This window comes from Cetorhinus maximus, chromosome 3 (assembly GCF_964194155.1).
Source record: "Cetorhinus maximus chromosome 3, sCetMax3.hap1.1, whole genome shotgun sequence".
NCBI classification, from domain to species: Eukaryota; Metazoa; Chordata; class Chondrichthyes; order Lamniformes; family Cetorhinidae; genus Cetorhinus; species Cetorhinus maximus.
In genome coordinates, this window is record NC_135881.1 from 84,823,966 (window position 1) to 84,841,887 (window position 17,922).

Below are 17,922 nucleotides of genomic sequence, written 5' to 3' on the forward strand. Positions count from 1 at the left end.
CATCCTGGCTGGTTAGTTCATATCTTCTGTTGAAGTCCGGTTTCATTTAATCAGGTGTAGGCTCCTGAGGCCAACCATATAGCACTTGTTCTCGTACTTGAGATAGGACTGGGTCCAGACCTGTCCAGTCTCTGATCTGTTGAGCACATACCGGTGAGGAATCTAGGAAATTTAACAGTAAAACAAGTTCCTGTGGAACTGGGATGTGCTCATCATTTTCTTGTAAAGGCAAACAACTAAGGGCATCAGTGTTTGCGATTTGATTGCCAGGCCTATGTACAAAAGTGTATTCGTATGCTGCCAGAATTAAAGCCATCGTTGTATTCTTGCTGAAGCTATGGCTGGTATAACCTTTTCCACACTAAAAAAACGTAACAGTGGCTTGTGGTCTGAAATAATTGTAAAATGGTGGCCATGTACGTACTGGTGAGACTTCTTGACACCAAAGATGATGGACAGGCCTTCTTTTTCTATCTGTGAGTATCCTTTTTCCGCTGTGGTGAGTGTCCTTGATACAAAACCTATTGCCGTTCCTTGCCGTCATCCATCTGTGAGATAGGACTGCTCCCACTCCATAGGGAGATGCGTCACATGTCAGCACTAATTCTTCAGTCTGGCCATAATGCACTAATAGATTGGATAAGTGTAAAAATTGCTTCACCTTTATGAAAGCTTCTTTCTGGGGTGCCTTCCAAGAACCAATGTTGGTTCTTTTTGAGTACAGAATGCAGGGGGGCCAGCACTGTAGACAAATTGGGTAAGAAACGCCTGTAATAGTTGATCATTCCTCGGAATAATTTGAGCTCTGGGGTGTTCTTTGGCCCAAGAGTCTCTCTTATGGCTCTCACTTTCTCCTCAACTTTGGAGGCCCTGTGGATCTACCTGGTGACCCAAATAGATTACCTCCTTCGCTTGGAATGTGCACTTCTCTTTTTTTAGATGCATTCCAGCTTGCAAGAAACGTTTTAAGACTCCTTCTAATTTTTCCAAATGCTCTTTTTCATGAGCATTTTATGGTGAATCCTGTCACCAATACATCATCTGAATAGACCACAACCTGGGGCAGACCCTGCAGTAAGCTTTCCATTGTTCTCTGAAAGATGGTACAAGTGGAGGAGTCACTGAAAGGCAATCATGTATTTTGGTATAACCCTTTGTGGGTATTAATTGTGACAAATTCCCAGGAGGCATTATCTAATTCTAGCTGTTGATAAGTATGGCTCATATCTGGCTTTGTGTACTCCTGCCAGCTTGGCATACAGGTCTTCAATTTTTGGAATGGGGTGCCTGTCCAGTTTGGCTACTTTGTTAACCATCAATTTGTAGTCCCCACAAACTCGTACGCTTTGGTTGGGTTTATTGGCGGGGACTATGGGTTCTGCTCACTCTGAAAACTGAACAGATTGTATAATGCCCAGTTTCTCTAGCCTGTTCAGCTCAACGTCGACTTTTTCTCGCAGGGCGTGTGGTACCTGTCTTGCCTTCATGAAGCGAGGGGTTGCTTCCGGATCTACATAAATCTTGGCCTGCAGGCCCTGGATTTTTCCCCGTTTATCCTGGAAAATGGTGGCATACTTTTTAAGTAGTTCTGGTAGCCCACTTGCTCTCAACTGAAAGATTTCGGACCATTCTAACTTAATCTCCTTTAACCAGCCTCACCCCAGAAGGCTTGGCACTTCACCTGCTACCACCATCAAGGGTAGCTGTGCCGATTGGCTTCCATAATGGACAGTTACTCTGCTTATGCCTTTTACTTGAATGTCTTCACCGGTATATGTTCTTAGCTTTGCAGCTATTTCTTCTAAACTTAATTGATGTTTACCATTATTCAAATATCTGAAAGTATATTCCCCAATTACTGTAGTGGAAACTCCCGTGTCCGCTTCCATTTGCCATTTACTTTCAGTGTGGCAAATATTGGTTCTGTCTTTCCAGCTTTCAGATTAAACACTGAGTAAATGTTGAAATTTGTTGTTTCAGGCTCTTCTATATTGTAGATTTCATTGGGCTTCTTCTTTTGTTTACATGCCTGCTTGAATTTTTCCTTTCACTGTCTCATTATACGTCCATTTTTGTGACAATTGTAGCATTTGATATTTTTAAACTGCCAATCGTTAAAAGACTAATTGTTGCAACCTCTATTAAAATTATTCTTCAATTTCGCTGCTAAGTTATTTTTCTTTATTCTTCGACTAGTGGAGGCTGTTTCCTGCTTCTCAGCGGAGTCTCGATTTATCGCGCCCTTTTAGCTGCTTCAAATTTTCCACATAGCATGCAATTGTCTCACCTGGGGCTCTATTTTGCAAATTAAACTTGCACCTCCATATCGTGACTGAGGGCTTGGGTTGAAAATGACACGTCACGAGGTCCACCAATTCATCAAAATTCTTCGAATCTGGGCACTGGGTGCCATCAAACTTTGAATCAAACCGTTGGTTTTTCTCCCACAAGTACTCAAGAGATCACCCACCTCTTCTCTTCCCCTGTAATCTCATTCAGTTGAAAAAAGAATGTGAGGCATTCTATATATTGAGACAAATCCTCTGTGCCTGGTTCAAAAGGATCAATGCTCCCAAATTGTGGCATTTTGAGAGAGGACAACTTCTTGAATTCTAATGGAGCTTGCTATTTACAATCACTGGGTGAGGTACAGTGTCGATTTCTTTCTAACTTGATTTCTTCTGTTCAATTCTGTTTTATCCTCATTGCTAGTTTGTTGTAGGGTGGCCGAGTTGTACTATTAATGATAGAGTTGATCTGCAGACCCTTCTTGGATGGAAACATTACGTTTATTTGCAATGTACTCAGCAGCAACTACACGTGTGCTTTCAACTCCAACTTTATCTCTACACTGACTATGGAGGTAGCCCGTGCTATCTTCTATTGGTTACTACAGATCCTGTGATCTCTCCTAACACGTATTATTCTTAAAAGGTACATCACACACTAAATAAAACCATAATTACTACAACCTCTACCTCAGTGCTTCCAATCTTGCCTTTTCCATTGTCAATAAGAGCCATAACATTGGTCTTTCTTCATTTATATTCAGTCCAAAAGATTCACTGTGTCTTTTGCTAGGTATGCCCTAGTCTCTAGCTCTTCCTTTGTCCTGGCTATGAGTTGGTGTCATCTGCTACCTAAGATTCCATATGCTATGGCCTCCTATAATGCAGCCACATCTCTCTGGTAACTCTTCCTGCATCATTCTCACTAATATCTCTCCCACAGCATTAAACAGTATGGGTGACAAAAGACACTCCTGCCTGACTCCCTTCTCAAACTGGAATTGGTTTGTATGCCTATCACCAACTCTGATGACTCCTGAAGCATTTCTGTACAGCTCTAGCCACACAAGGTGTTTGGATACAAAGAATTAAAGAATGGGTAAAACTAATTGGCTTTAAAAGTGCTTTCACCACTTCAAATGGGGCATTCAGCTCAGGATCACTCTTTAAAAACCAAAGATTTTCCAGAATTCTCAATAAGGTAAAAATAATTTTCTTTATTTTCTTTTTTCCCACTCTTGGGGATGCAGTCAGTAATAACTCTGGTTTTCTTCTCTACTCAAAGCCATATACAAAATCAAACACTCAGCAACTTAAGTGTTCTGTGGTGCCAAGTCAATAACACTAACCCATACTAGTAAAATTACTATTAGTGAATCATCAACAATTTTGTTACAAACTCATTAAATGTGGTCTGTAGCACATAGAAAAAATCCTTCCACAGTGGCCTCCAAAAAAATGCAACTATAAACTAATTAGTTATTTTGAATTGGCGTTAACACCTGTTTGCACTCTATTTCTAATTTCTGCACACCAATCTTTATTTTCAGTTTAAAAGAATAAGAGTTAGGCTGTAGCAAGGTATTTAGAAGATCTCAGTGAGTGATGCCCTGTTTCATTTCTGGAGTGCTTAAGTTTGTTTAACTCAATTTAAATTTTAGAATTTCTTGAAATTTCAAGTATGTAGTTGCAATCAAAAAACTTTAAAATGTCCTACGAACCCAAGAGTGATGCTGCAGGAATAAATAAGTGGATTGTATCTCCATCCCAGTAATGTATTTGTTTCAGGTTGTATTTACTTGGAGTTGGTTCCTTGTTGGACCTACAAAGACATTTGAAGTTAATGATTTCATTTTAAAACATAAGAAAAATAGGCAATTGTTCCTCTCAGATTTGTGCTGTTCTGTGACAATAAAACAAACACTGGCAGCATCTTGCCAAGGATTCTTTGGTAACCCCTCCCAAACCTCCATCTCCACCACCTAGAGGGAAAGAGGTAGCAGGCACTTGGGAACACCACCATCTGCAAGTTCCCCTCCAAGTCACAAACCACCCTGACTTGAAAGTATTTCACTGTTCCTTCACTATCGCTGGGTGAAAATCAAAATCCTGGAACTCTCTCCTTAACAGCACTGTGGGGCTATAACAGTAGTTCAAGGTGGCGGCTCACCACCTTGTCAACAGAAACTAGCGATGCACAATAAATACTGGCCTTGCAGCGACACCCACATCTCAAAAAATGAATATCTAAAAAAAAAATGCAAAATTTATCATACCTCACTAACAGCATGATAGGAAACACTTGCTGGTTAGGCCTAGTGAAGCTCACTCTTATCTGCAAAGCTTGCTGTATGTTTGCTGGAGTCACTGGCAAGATATGAACATTCATTTGAGTACGAAGTAGCAAGTATACAGAAAGCTGTTCCTGCTGCAAGTAAGAAATCAAAACTTTTACTACAGCTTTTAATCCAAGACATCAAAATACTTCATCTTTTTTCACCTTAGCAATTTAGCATATTTATCATATTCCTTGTTAAAATCTTGAAATATAATAGAATCTGCTTGTAAATACTAGAGATTATTTTAGATTGTTCATTAATGTATAACTTGTGCCAGCTATGTGATTTTATACTCTGAGGAATGACCTGCAGGCACCACATTCGATCTTCCACCTGTGCTGAGTTAGCTGATCTTGTATACAACAACTTACATTTATATATCATATTTATAAACCATCCTGAGGTGCTTAACAAGACTGATATCAATACAAAACATGTTTGACATAAAAAGAAAAAATCAGGAAAGCATATGATCAAGTTAGTTTTGTAGGAGCCACGTCAAAGAGGAGAGAGGGAGGTAGAGAGATGGAAAAGTTTTGGAAAGGATTTCAGAGCATTGGGTCAAGACAGCTAAAAGCACAGCTGTTAATGCTGAAGCAATTAAAATCAGGGATTTGCCAGGAGCACAGAATTTGGGGCAAATATTTTAAAATTGAGGCATTGTAGGAGACAATGAAGGTCAGGATCAAAGACAACACAGGGATTGAGGAATTATTTCACTTGGAGGGTTGTGAAACTTTGGAATTTTTTACCCCGAGACGGCTGTGGGTGTTCCAATGTTGAGTATATTCCCAGCTGTCAATGATAGATTTTTCAATTCTAGAAGAATCCAGGGCTTTCAGGGATCAGGTGAAAAAGTGGAGTTAAGGTCAGAGATCAACCATGTTATTGAATAGTGAGCAGGCTCGAAGGACCAGAGCCTACCCCTACTCTTAATTTTTATGAATGGTCTTGCTCAACTTAAGGTAGTCACCATGAATGGAAACAGCGGACAGGGAATGGAATTTGTGGTGGGGGCCAAAGACCTTAGCCTCAGTCTTCCCAATTTCCAATTTTGTTGGGAAAAATTTCTGCTTATCCAATATTGAATACTGGCCAAACAGTGAGACAAATCAGAGACTGCTGAGGGTCCAAGGTGGAGGTGGTAAGATAGACAACAATGTTGTTGGCATATATGTGGAACATGATATGCTTTAGGATAATATTGCCAGGTGGTAGCATGTCGATGAAAAACAGAAGGGAGCCAATAATAAACCCTTACCAGAGGAAACAGAGTGAGAGTGGGAAGAGAAGCTATTGGTGATTGATTCTCTAGCTATGATTAGATATATAAAAATGGAATCAGGCTAGGGCAGTTCCACCCAGCTGGATGATGGAAAAGAGGAGTTGGAGGATGATGGTATGGTTAACTATGTCGAAAGCTGCAGACAGGTCAAGGAGGATGAGAAGGGATAGTTTATCGTGGTCATAGTCACAAAGAATGTAATTTGTGACTTTAACCAGAGCCATTTTGATACTGTGACTGTGCCAGAAACCTAATTGGAAAGATTCATACAGAAAGTTGTGGGAAAAATGGGTACCGATTTGGGAAGCAACATCACTCTAGGGCTTTTCAGAGGAAAGGGAGGTTGGAAATGGGGCAGTGGTTTGCAGTTACAGTCGGGTCAAGAGTAGGCATTTTTGTAAAGGTATAATAACAGAAGATTTGAAGAGAGAGGGTCAGTACCTGAATAAAGGGTACCATTAACAATATTAGCTAAAATGGAGCCTAGTAAGGGAAGTTGAGAGTGGTCAATGGTTCAGTTAGATAAGATCAAGGGAGCAGGTGGTGGGTTGAATCAGCGAGATAAGGTTGGAGAAATCATCGAGTGTCAGCTGTAGCTCAGTTCTTCTGACTCACAAGGTTCTGGATTCAAGCCCCACTCCAGCACTTGAGCATAAAAATCAAGGTTGACACCCAATGACGAAGTACTGAGGGATTGCTGCACTCTCAGAGGTACTGTCCTTTGATGAAATGTTAAACCGAGACCCCATCAGCCTGCTTGGATGGTGTAAATGATCCCACATGGGTACTATTTTGAAGAAGAACAGGGGAGTTATCCCTGATGTCCTGGCCAATATTTATCCCTTCATCAGTATCACACAAAGTAGATTATCTGGTCATTAATACATTGTTGTTTGTGGAAGTTTGTTATGCACAAATTAGCTGCTGCATTTCTTACATTACAACAATGATTACACTTTAAAAACATTCATTAGCTGTAAAGCTCTTTGAGATGCCTGGTGGTCTAATACAAATGCTGGATTTCCTTTCTTTGTTGCAGGAAATGGGTTGGAATATACAGAAAGATGCAAGCTCAGGGCTAGGGCAACCAAGAGTTTTTGAGGAGGTTTGTCCCTAAGGACTAATGGGAGGGTGGGAAGTGCCAGAGGCTGAATGGATGGTTTTGATCTTTGTAACAAAAAAAATCCATGAGCTCCTCACACTTACCATCAGAAGTGATGGTGGAGGAGGCAGGGGAGAGTAGTTTAAGAAGACAGTTTGTAAGAGAGGGAAGAAAGTGGGGACTATATTTATATTCTCAGATGATCTTTGAATAGTGAGCAGCTTTGGCAATATAGAGCATTGCCAAATAATGCTTTAAGTGGTGTAGACAGAGCTGGCGATGAATATTTAAACTAGTTGTTCACCAAAGGCATTCAAGTCTGTGCTTCTTGGACTTAAGGGACCATAGGTGAGGGGTGTACCAGAGAGTGATTAGGGTGAGAAAGAGTAGTAGACAAGGGCATTTAAGGTGGTGGGAGACAGTGTCATTTAGCAAATCAATAGCTGCCATGATGAACTGAAGGCCAAAGGCAAGGTAGTTGGGAATTTGAAAGTACAATGGTAAGTGACTTAAGAGACATGGAAAATTACTTTTTTTTTGGAGAGTGTTTGGAGAAAGGCAAAGGAGAATACACCATAATTACATGATGCTTATGGATAGGAACAGGAAAACTGGCCTTGCTGCTTCTGATCACTATCAGACAATCCCTGTTGAATGCGCATATTGTATGTCAGCCAAGGACTAAGTTGGGTTTAGTTGTGATACTCATTAAATAAACAATATTATCCCCTTGGGCCAGGTGTTAAATGGCGTTTGACATCTGTGAAATTGTATACCAGTAAGGAGTAAACTTCACGAAAGGAGGAAAAGTGATAAAATTGGTAAGGAAACAAAAACATGTCACCAATTAAAATTCCCCCATTGGGCTAGTGGGTAAAGGACCACCTAGTATAATACGATGCCAGACTGGAACGTCTAAAATTCTGAAACAACAATTAGGCCCTACAATTCCAGGGTTATGAAGCAGTAAAATTACAATCAGTAAGGGTTACAGTTCTTGCTAGGCATCCAGAGAACCCTGCTGAAAAATATAAATGGAGTGAGGACAGGATGAGCTTTGGAGTTAACACCTTACTCTGTAAAATAGACCACCAACAGCCACTGTATAGGCTCACGCATATAAAACGGTTACTTGTTTGGGGTAGCAGAAAGCTGCCAGATACATATTAAATCAGGTACTGGCAAAACTCAGGGCTTTCAGTAAAGGATAGGTTAGGGAAAGGGGAATAGGGAACAAGAATGGCAATTCAAAAAAAATGACAAGATTTAGAATGAAGATGTCAAGTTCTTTCATGCAGTACGTGTTACAGAAAACACTGGAACTTACAACCATAGAATGTCAATAATATTGCTATTATTACTATTTTATGTCTATTTAATAAAACTTACAATTCTGTCCTTCATTTCAAATTCTATTAGGACAGGTGTTTTGAGCCCTTTTACTTCAACTTTCCTTCTGTTTGTGCAGTTATACAGAGTCAGGTCAGCAACATCACCATTAATCTATAAAGAAGATGTTATAAAGCAGAATACAGAGCCTCAGACATCATACCTACAACACCAACTAAACAAAATGCAGAGATCAAGTTTAATTAATGTGATTTATTTGCACAGATGAATTTAATTCAAGGTACACAATTTACAGTCAGAGTTATTCACAATCCAACTCTGGGAGAGACAAATGGAATTAATATTTCTATTCATCTCAGCTTCATCTATAATTTAACTGACACAATAGACTGTGATATATAAATAGAGTCTAAATATAGTGAAAATGCATTTCTTTCAAAAATAAATGAATATATTGTGACCAAAAAGGGAAGATACTGCAGTGTTAGAAAAAGGGGATGTCCTTGAGGGGGCAAAGACAAAATTAGGTTAGAGTTGAGAAACAAAAAGGGTATGATCATGCTACTGGGGATGTTCTGGGATACTCTATAGGCCTTCAAATGAGAGAGAGAGAGTAAGATTGAGGAGTAATCTGCAGTGAAATCTTTGTATCATCAGTAAACGTAGATACATTGCTCTCTATTGCTTCACCCAAGTTAGTAATGTAGATTGTAAATAGCTGAGGCCCCAGCACTGATCCTTGCAGCACTCCACTAGTCACAGCCTGCCAACTTGAAATTGCCACATTTATGAAGTCGAGGAATTTAAAACCAGGTTTGAGAGAAAATCCGCAGACAGGCCTTTTCCAGATCTTTAGCAAAACTCACGACAGGGGGTGGGCTTTGAAACATGAGGCAGAGGCTGTTTAAAATAACAGTTAACTTGAAGTTTGTGTTAAAATGCAAGCACAAGGCATTTCTGCACTTGAAACAGCAACCCAACTCGAGAGCAAGTATGCAGCTCTACAGACAGCTGGAGGCTGAGGCCCAACAAAAAAGCCACAGCCTAAAGAACAGATGGTGGGTGGAGAAAGCACAGGAGATCCAACAGCTAGCCAAAAGCCATGACGTGCGAGGTTTCTTCAGCACAGTCAAGACCGCCTACGGTCCAAGCACCCATGGCCCCACTCCACCGCTGGCCAAGAATGGAGAGGTGCTCATCAAGGATAGAGGGGCGGTCAGTGCCCGCTGGAAGGAGAACTTCGAAAATCTTCTTAACAGACACTCTGTTTTCATCCCGCAGCATGTTACCCTCCACCCTCTCAGCACAACCCCAACCTGGCACAAGGTAGAAAAGGCAATTTGACAGCTAAAGAACAACAAGGCATCAGGACTAGATGGAACCCCTGTCGAAGCACTAAAGCATGGAAGAGAAGCACTATTGGCGTGAATACATGGCCTCATCTCCCTGATCTGGAAGGAGGAGAGCATGCCAGGAGTTCTCAGAAACGCTGTAATAGTGAACATTTTCAAGAAAGGTGACAGGTCTGACTGTGGTAACTATAGAGGAATCTCCCTGCTGTCAGCCACAGGGAAGGTCATTGCAAGAATCCTCCTCAATTGCCTTCTCCCTGTGGCTGAAGAGCTCCTCCCAGAGTCGCAATGCGGATTCCACCCACTAAGGGGCACAACGATCATGATCTTCACCGCACGGCAACTGCAAGAGGAGTGCAGGGAGCAGCACCAGCCCTTGAATGTGGCCTTCTTTGACCTCACAAAAGCCTTCGACTCTGTCAACCGTGAAGGATTATGGATAATCCTCCTCCGTTTCGGCTGCCCCCAAAAGTTTGTCACCATTCTCCGCCTGCTCCACGATGATATGCAAGTCGTGATCCTGACCGAAGGATCCACCACAAACCCAATCCAAGTTCAGACCAGGGTCAAGCAAGGCTGTGTCATCACGCAGACACTCTTCTCGATCTTCCTTGCCGCAATGCTCCATCTTACCCTCAGCAAGCTCCCCGCTGGAGTGGCGCTAAACTACAGGACAAGTGGGAACCTGTTCAACCTCTACTGCCTGCAGGCCAGATTCAACGTCATCCCATCCTCTGTCAACTACAGTATGCAGACGATGCATGCATCTGTGCACACTCGGAGGCCAAGCAGGCGGCAATTGGCTCCACGCCCGGTCCCGCCCACTCCTGCCCACCATAGGAAAATTTCTCTCCTAGGAAATTTTGGAAAATCATAGCCAGAGCATCCACTATCTCTTCAGCTATCTTGTTTAGAACTCTAAGCTGTAGCCGATCAGGTCCTGTGGATTTGTCGGGTTTTAGGCCCTTGAGTTTCTCCAATACTTTTTCTCTGGTGATATTAATTTCCTCACTCTTATTGGCCCTTAGGTTCCTCTATTTCTGGTACGTAGCTTGTGTCTTCTGCTGCAAAAACAGACTCAAAATATTTATTCATGTCTCTGCCATTTCTTCATTCCTCATGATAAATTCTCCTGTCTCTGCTTCTGGGAAATCAAAGTTTACAGACTGTCAATCCAACACCATCATGCTGAATTTTACATAAGTGCTGGGGAATGGCCAGCCTGATTTGTAGCTGTAAAATCCATGTCTCTGTATTGGCTCTGATTCTCTGCACATTCAGATAGAGTGACTTCATTTTTAGTTTTGTATTGCTATTTCCTGAATGAACCTTACTCTTGATCCACTATTACCATTGAACCCTTTGTCCCTTCCTGTCCCAGTCAACTTATCTTTACCCACATCAATATACTTTTCTGTTGCCTCAATGCTTACCTTTAGAATTCTAAATCTTCCTCAGCCAGACCCTCCTCCCCCTCTGTTAGTTTAAAGCCATTTTTCCCTACTCTGAACATATTTGCTGTTGCACTTTTATATTTGTATGCTTTGTCCCTTCCTGTCACACTCTGATTACAATTGCCTGTGTCACTACCCTGCCTGCTGCCTTGTGCTTTCTCTTTAACTTTCCAAATCAGCCCTCACGTCAATCCTCCCCCACCTGACCCATAAAACAACTCAATTTCTTATGAGGAACACTGCTGACTCTCTATGATCAGCTTAAAATTTTCAAGTATTCAGTCATTTTACCCTTAATTATAGACTCAATTATAATTATTATATTACCTTGAATTACAATTATTTCAATAGAAATTTCCTGACAAAGATCGAGTCCGTATGACTCTTCTTCAGAGCTAACAACAGCAAACAGATACTGTTGAGTTTTGCTGAGTTTTTCCAGCATTTTGTGTTTTTGTTTCAGATTTCCAGCACCTGCAGTATTTTGCTTTTATTCCTGACACAGATGTTTGGCTAAAGGTCTATAATTCCCCAAATGTCTATAATTCCTTTGTCATCTTTTTAAAATAACAAATAACATGCACAATTTTCCAATCTAAAGGAACGTATTCCATGTCGAGAGAACTTTGGAAGATTATACTCAATAGGACTGGCAGCATCTGTGCCCAGAGAAACAGAGTTAATATTTCAGGTCAATGGCCTTTCATTAGAAGGTCATCAATCTGAAACTTTAAGGGCAGAATTGTGCCCTTGGTGGGTGTGCGGGCCCCACCGGCTCGGCGGCAGATGGACAGCCGACCCCCGCCGCCGAAACGGGGCCCGCCACCATTTTGAGTGGGCAGGCCAATTAAGGCCCGCCCAGTGGCCTACCCGACAGGAAGCGCTATGCGCTTCCTGTGCGGGGCGTGGGGGAGGGAATCTCCAGCTGTCAGAGTGCACTTTTTCGTGCATGCGCGCGAAAGAGTGCACTGCTTCCTGAGATGAAGTGCTGTCTCAGGGAGATTAGTGACAGTGTACAAAAGTTAAAAAATAGAAAAATAAAAATATTCTTAACATGTCCCCCTCATGTGACAATGTCTTACGAGATGGGACATGTTAATAAAAACGACATAAACTTCAATACACTTTTTTAATAACGGACATGAAACCTTATTCCGCCATTGGATGAGGTTTCATGCTTTATCAGGAGCCCGCTGGGGCTCCTGGCCTGCCCGCCAGCCTTAAGGTTGGACGGGCAGGTCTTTAATGATCTTAATTAGCCTGTCAATGGCCTTAATTGGCCATTAACAGGGCGGCGGGCAGACAGCTGATTTCACTGTCCGCCCACCTTCCTAAAAGTTTAAAGGGATCAGGATGACGTCTGCGTCATTTTCCTGTCGGCGAATGGGCCCCGCCCCCAAATCGCCAACGGGAATATTCTGATCTAAGTCTATTTTTCTTTCTCCATAGATGCTTCCATACCTGCTGGATATTTATTTCAGATGTTCAGCATGCAGAATACTCTGTTTTTTCAAGGGGAGGAATTTTCCCACCTTTGGGAGGGGTGGGGGTGCGGGGGGGGGGGGGGAGTTCAGGAGTGGGCGCGGCCACCATTTTAAGACCCACCCAGCATGACGTCCGCCTGGAAACGCTTTGCACTCCCTGTGCGGGGGGGAGGGAGGGGAATCCCTCAGCCAAGAGTGCGCTCTTTCGTGCATGCTCGCGAGAAAGCACACTCATCTCCCTGAGGCTAAGTGCTGCCTCAGGGAGATCGGCGCCAAATTTAAAAATGGTAAAGGTGCACAAACAAAATTTCCCTGACATGCCCCTCCATGTGACACTGCCACATGAGCTGGGACATGTCCATCACTTTAAATCAAACATTTATTAAATTTTTAAATACCCTTTTCTGAAGCCCGCTAGGTCCATTAATTATGTCAGTTACTTTTTAAGCGGCCTCAATAGGCCGTTGACAGGTCGGTGGGTGCACAGCTGATTTGGCTGCGCCCCCGCTGACCTGAAAATTGAAAGGACGCCGGGTGACATTCAGAGTTCCGCCCGATGTCATTTTACGTGCTGGCGAGCGGGACCCGCCCCCGCCCTAAAGATCCTGGCCTAGATTATAGTTAGTTCCTCTGCAATGTGCTCAACTACTTCCTTTAAAAGATTGGGATGGAAATTATCTGGCACTGGGGGTTTGCCATTCTTTAGTGACATTATTTTCTTTATTACAGTTATTTTGTGCATATTAATTTAGGTGAGTCCGTGTCCATATTCACTATTTCTCCTTTGAGGTTTCTGTCATGCTTTCACCTATAAATCAGAGGATAGTGAATTTAAACACCACTACAAAACTGTCCTGCCATTCACACCTCCTCAAGACACATCTTGTTTCCGATTTGTCTGATTACCACCCACTTTGGCCTGTTCCATGAAACCTTTTGTCATTTAATCTCTCCTGCCCTACACCCTAAAATAGGCCTTCCCTTTTGTTCCTCTCTCCCTCCCCACCCTCCCTTTCAATTGCTCAAAACATATTACATTTCTAACTTTCCTCAGTTCTGATATGAAGTTGCAGACCTGAAACATTAACTCTGTTTCTCTCTGACAGATGCTGCCAGACCTGGTGACTATTTCCAGCATTTTGTTTAAGAGAAAATGGTTGACACATCACAAAAAAGTAATCTTAGAGTGAATACTTGCAGATTAATGTTTCAATCTGGATTCATCTGGATGAGGTGTCCTGACGATCAATGCTGACGACAACAATGACTTCAGAAAGAATTTTTCACAGTAACAGGTCAGATTGATGGGAATAATTCAAATCATACCTTAAGGCTCAGATGACAAACCATAAGCCTTGCACTTCTGAACCTCTTGAGAAAAGACTGTTCTCTTTTAACTATCCCAATCACTCATTACACGTTTTACGACGAACAGAAATTTTCGCTCGGCGGGTGGGCGTGCACCCAACCCACTAGAGCATGAAATGACATGGATTGACGTTGGCCGACATCAACGCGCAGTCGTGTGATAGTTCGGTCGGCAGGCATGCACTGCAGTCGGCAGCGTGCCCACCAACAATTAAAAGGCCTGTTAGGGCCATTAAATAATTAAGCTACATTTTTCACTGCCCACCCAACCTGACAGTTGACAGGCAGGCGCAAAGGCCAAGTGGTCTTTGCATTTTTTTGGAAACCTCATCCACGGGCAGGATGAGGTTTCCAAAAGCAAATAAAAATAAAATAAGAGTTTTACAATTGAATTAATAGTCCTGCTCATGTGACAGTCACATGTGGGGACATGTTTCATTACATTTTCACTTTCGTTATTTTCTTTTTTTTAAACAACGCTTCATCTCCCTGAGGCATCTCTGTGCCTCAGGCAGATTGTGAAGTGCTCACTTGCGCGCATGCGCGAAGTTCATGCTTAGCCTGCTCGCTCTCCTCTCCCCCACCACCCCGCCCACAGGCATCACGGAGCGCTGCTGCTTGCGTTTCACGCTGAGCGGGCCTTAACTGGCCTGCCAGCGTGAAATCGCAGTCCGTTGTTGATTGCAGTTGGCTGTCGGCTTCCTGACCGCCCCTGCCGAGCCCCCTTGCCAAGAGCAAAATTCTGCCCCATGTACAGACTAACAACAGGACATACCATATTTCCAAAGTACCAACTAACCTCCACTGGAGACGTTCCCCAGAGATATGGATTTTGTTTGAAGCTGATCAGATGGCTTATGATGCAATTGCTATGTTCACCAGAAATCTGCTTGTCCAGAAGATCAGGCAGATAAAACTTAGCAGAATGTGTACTTAGCACTGTGTTCTGAAAACCATAGTTTTGAGTAGTCTGGAGTTCCATTAAATTGGTGTTTACATAAAACTCTGATTGATTGTTGATTAACACATATCTCTGAAAGATACAAATTTAAAAGAAATTAATGTTCTTTCATTGCTTCAAATCCAAAATGAATCAAATCAGTACAGCTTACAAAACAAACAAGCTTTTCTAGTAAACCTGCAAAACATTCTACTTTATAAACAACATAGTTATTTATAACCAATATTTATATTGGTAACCAGTATAGAAAATCTAGGAGCCAGCAAATGCAGGAGTTATGCCAGTATCAGACCTGCTAGGAACCACTACCACTGACCCAGTCATCATACCAGGGTTAGGGAGTAGTCCCCTCATATCCTGAAAAGTCTGACTGAAAACTGCAGGGTTGGAGGGGAATAGGGCAGATTTTTATGACAGTTAAGGCTGATATATGCCAGAACCTCCACACATTTTGGGGGCCAGCATGATAGATTCAGTGTAGTTCCAATTCACATATAGCACATATTAATAATATCTCTGCATCTCAAAGCCTTAGTAACTTATATTGGGTCAATATATCTGCAATTTGTCCCTCACTCTGAAAGTCAGTTTGGGGAGTAGAAGTTATGTGGTTGGAAAAGAGGAAAGGAGCTGAGAATAGCTTTGGACTGGCTCCTGGAGAATGAAGTTTCTACTTAAGGGATAGAGTAAAGTATAACAGTGAAGGGATATTTTCAGTCATTGTACATGTGAAATGGGGAGTCCATTCTGTAGTTTTGTGTACAAATTGCCTACTGAAATAATGTTTATTCAAGGTTAATTTTGGTTTATTTGTTACAGTAAAAGTCTTAAAACTTGAAATCTCATTGTGTGAACCTTATAGTCATTCAGAGGAAATTTGAATGTCCTTTTAAAGGTTATTGGTACAGGGATCATAACAGTATACAACCTACAGCTGAGCTAAGTGGTTCAGCAGCTTTTGAACTCAGCCAACCATTCATAATGGGCTCATTTGTCAAAACAAACAATTACAGCTGCAAACAATGGAGCCCATAAAAACTGAAAGAACAGATGTATTTTTTTCCTATTTCCAAGTAAATGGCCTGTCAATCAAAGAATTCCAGGCAACAAAAACAAAAATAGCTGGAAAAACTCAGCAGGTCTGACAGCATCTGTGGAGAGGAAGACAGAGTTAATGTTTTGAGTCCATATGGCTCTTCATCAGAACTGATGAAGAGAAGAGTCATATGGACTCAAAACGTTAACTCTGTCTTCTTCTCCACAGATGCTGTCAGACCTGCTGAGATTTTCCGGCTATTTTTGTTTTTGTTTCAGATATCCAGCATCCGGAGTATTTTGCTTTTATCAAAGGATTCCAGGAGCAGCTTGCTGTTTTTTTTTTTCATTCCGCACTCAGGACTATAGGGTGCTTCCATGATCCTCTGAGGTGTTGTAAAACACGTCTACTTACAGAATGGGCCCTATTTCATCAAAATTGCAGGGGATTTGAACTTCCCATCCTGCGACAAAGCCGGCATGGGTATCAATGCTGCACGTAGGCTGGATACCGGCACTATTACCCCATGCTGACAAAAATTGCTGGAAATGGGAATGAGGGCAGGAATCCTTGAATCAGGTCCTGCCTTCCATTTTTAAACATCTCCTGAATCTCCGGAGCACCCGGAGGAAACCCACACAGACACGCAGAGCATGCAAACTCCACACAGGCAGACACCCAAGGTCAGTATCAAACCCGGGTCCCTGGAGCTGTGAGGCAGCAGTGCTAAACACTGCGCCACTCAACTTCATCAACATTTCCTTAAATATTTTTAGAAGTAATTTCAGATACTTTTGAATGTATCAGTCATTCCTTTTTGTGATACCCTTATTGTCAGTATCCAGGGAACTGATACTGTCCAAGATTTACATTCTGGATGTTTCACAAGCATCGTGACCCTACCTTCTTCGGACATTTTTGTAAAATGTATAATTTCCTATTGATTCTATGAATTTAATTTGGAAGAAACAAACGTCATAATCAAACAAATATTACACAGGAGAACAATCTTTTAATGTCCAATAAAAATCAAACAATTAAATTGTTAACATCAATCGACTGTCAATAAACATACTCCTGCAGTGCAAGGGAAGTGCAATCTCATTAAAGCCTACTGTGAGGAGAAAAAGCAAAGTAACTATGGCTTCACATGTAATAATATGGCAATTATCACAGAGGGAGTATTATGATGGAGGATGGATCATTTCACAAATCTAATTGGAGTAGATGCTAGCACAGAGCACAGAACATACAAATAATAAGGAAAAATAGTTATTTTGTAATCCTCAGCTACCCTACTTCTGTGAAGACTCTTGTAATATTTACTAAAGATCTTACCAATAATAATTCGGTTGTTGTTTTCAGGCCTTCAAATAACAAACTCTTTGACTTCGCTGTGCTGTTGTCAGTTACTCCCATTACATCAGCCACTACAAAGACTATTTCCTTCACTAATTCTTCATGCATTCTGAACTCTCCAAATTCTTTAAAAAGCTTGATCATGTCTTTGACTGTTCTTGTTACAATTAGTGCACTTTCCAAAGTTACCTTTAATATTTCAGATCAAAAAGAAGGTATTTTTAAATTCAAGGACAAACACTTCACATCATCACTTTTGACAATTTTTAAGTAATAAATCTTATTAGACAGTTCCATTTTATTACCTAGTGACAAATATTACCTAATTATTTTATAAGGTCATTAGCGGTGGAAAGAAATGATAATTATCAACAGGCAAATTGCTGTAGCCCAATCATAAGATTCTTAAGGTTCATTCAATCTTCTTTCTCAGTTAGTTAAATAGCTGCATGGCAGCACAGTAAATATTAAATTCACCAACAGTGTTTACCACACAGGCTTCTCAAATAATAAATGGTAAGCAAATGCATGGTCTATCACATAG

General features: G+C 41.5%; 1 protein-coding gene across 1 annotated transcript in view; it reads right to left on the reverse strand.

Annotated features, from left to right (window-relative positions):
* pkd1l1 (polycystin 1 like 1, transient receptor potential channel interacting) overlaps positions 1-17,922 on the reverse strand; it is a 249,457-nt gene that overhangs the window by 133,062 nt on the left and 98,473 nt on the right. The window contains exons 22-26 of the mRNA XM_078534059.1: positions 17,358-17,567; positions 14,822-15,055; positions 8,404-8,517; positions 4,565-4,716; positions 4,010-4,110 (exon numbers count right to left, since the gene is read on the reverse strand). Of these exons, the coding sequence (XP_078390185.1) occupies positions 4,010-4,110; positions 4,565-4,716; positions 8,404-8,517; positions 14,822-15,055; positions 17,358-17,567 (811 nt within the window). The remainder of the gene's footprint in view (positions 1-4,009; positions 4,111-4,564; positions 4,717-8,403; positions 8,518-14,821; positions 15,056-17,357; positions 17,568-17,922) is intronic.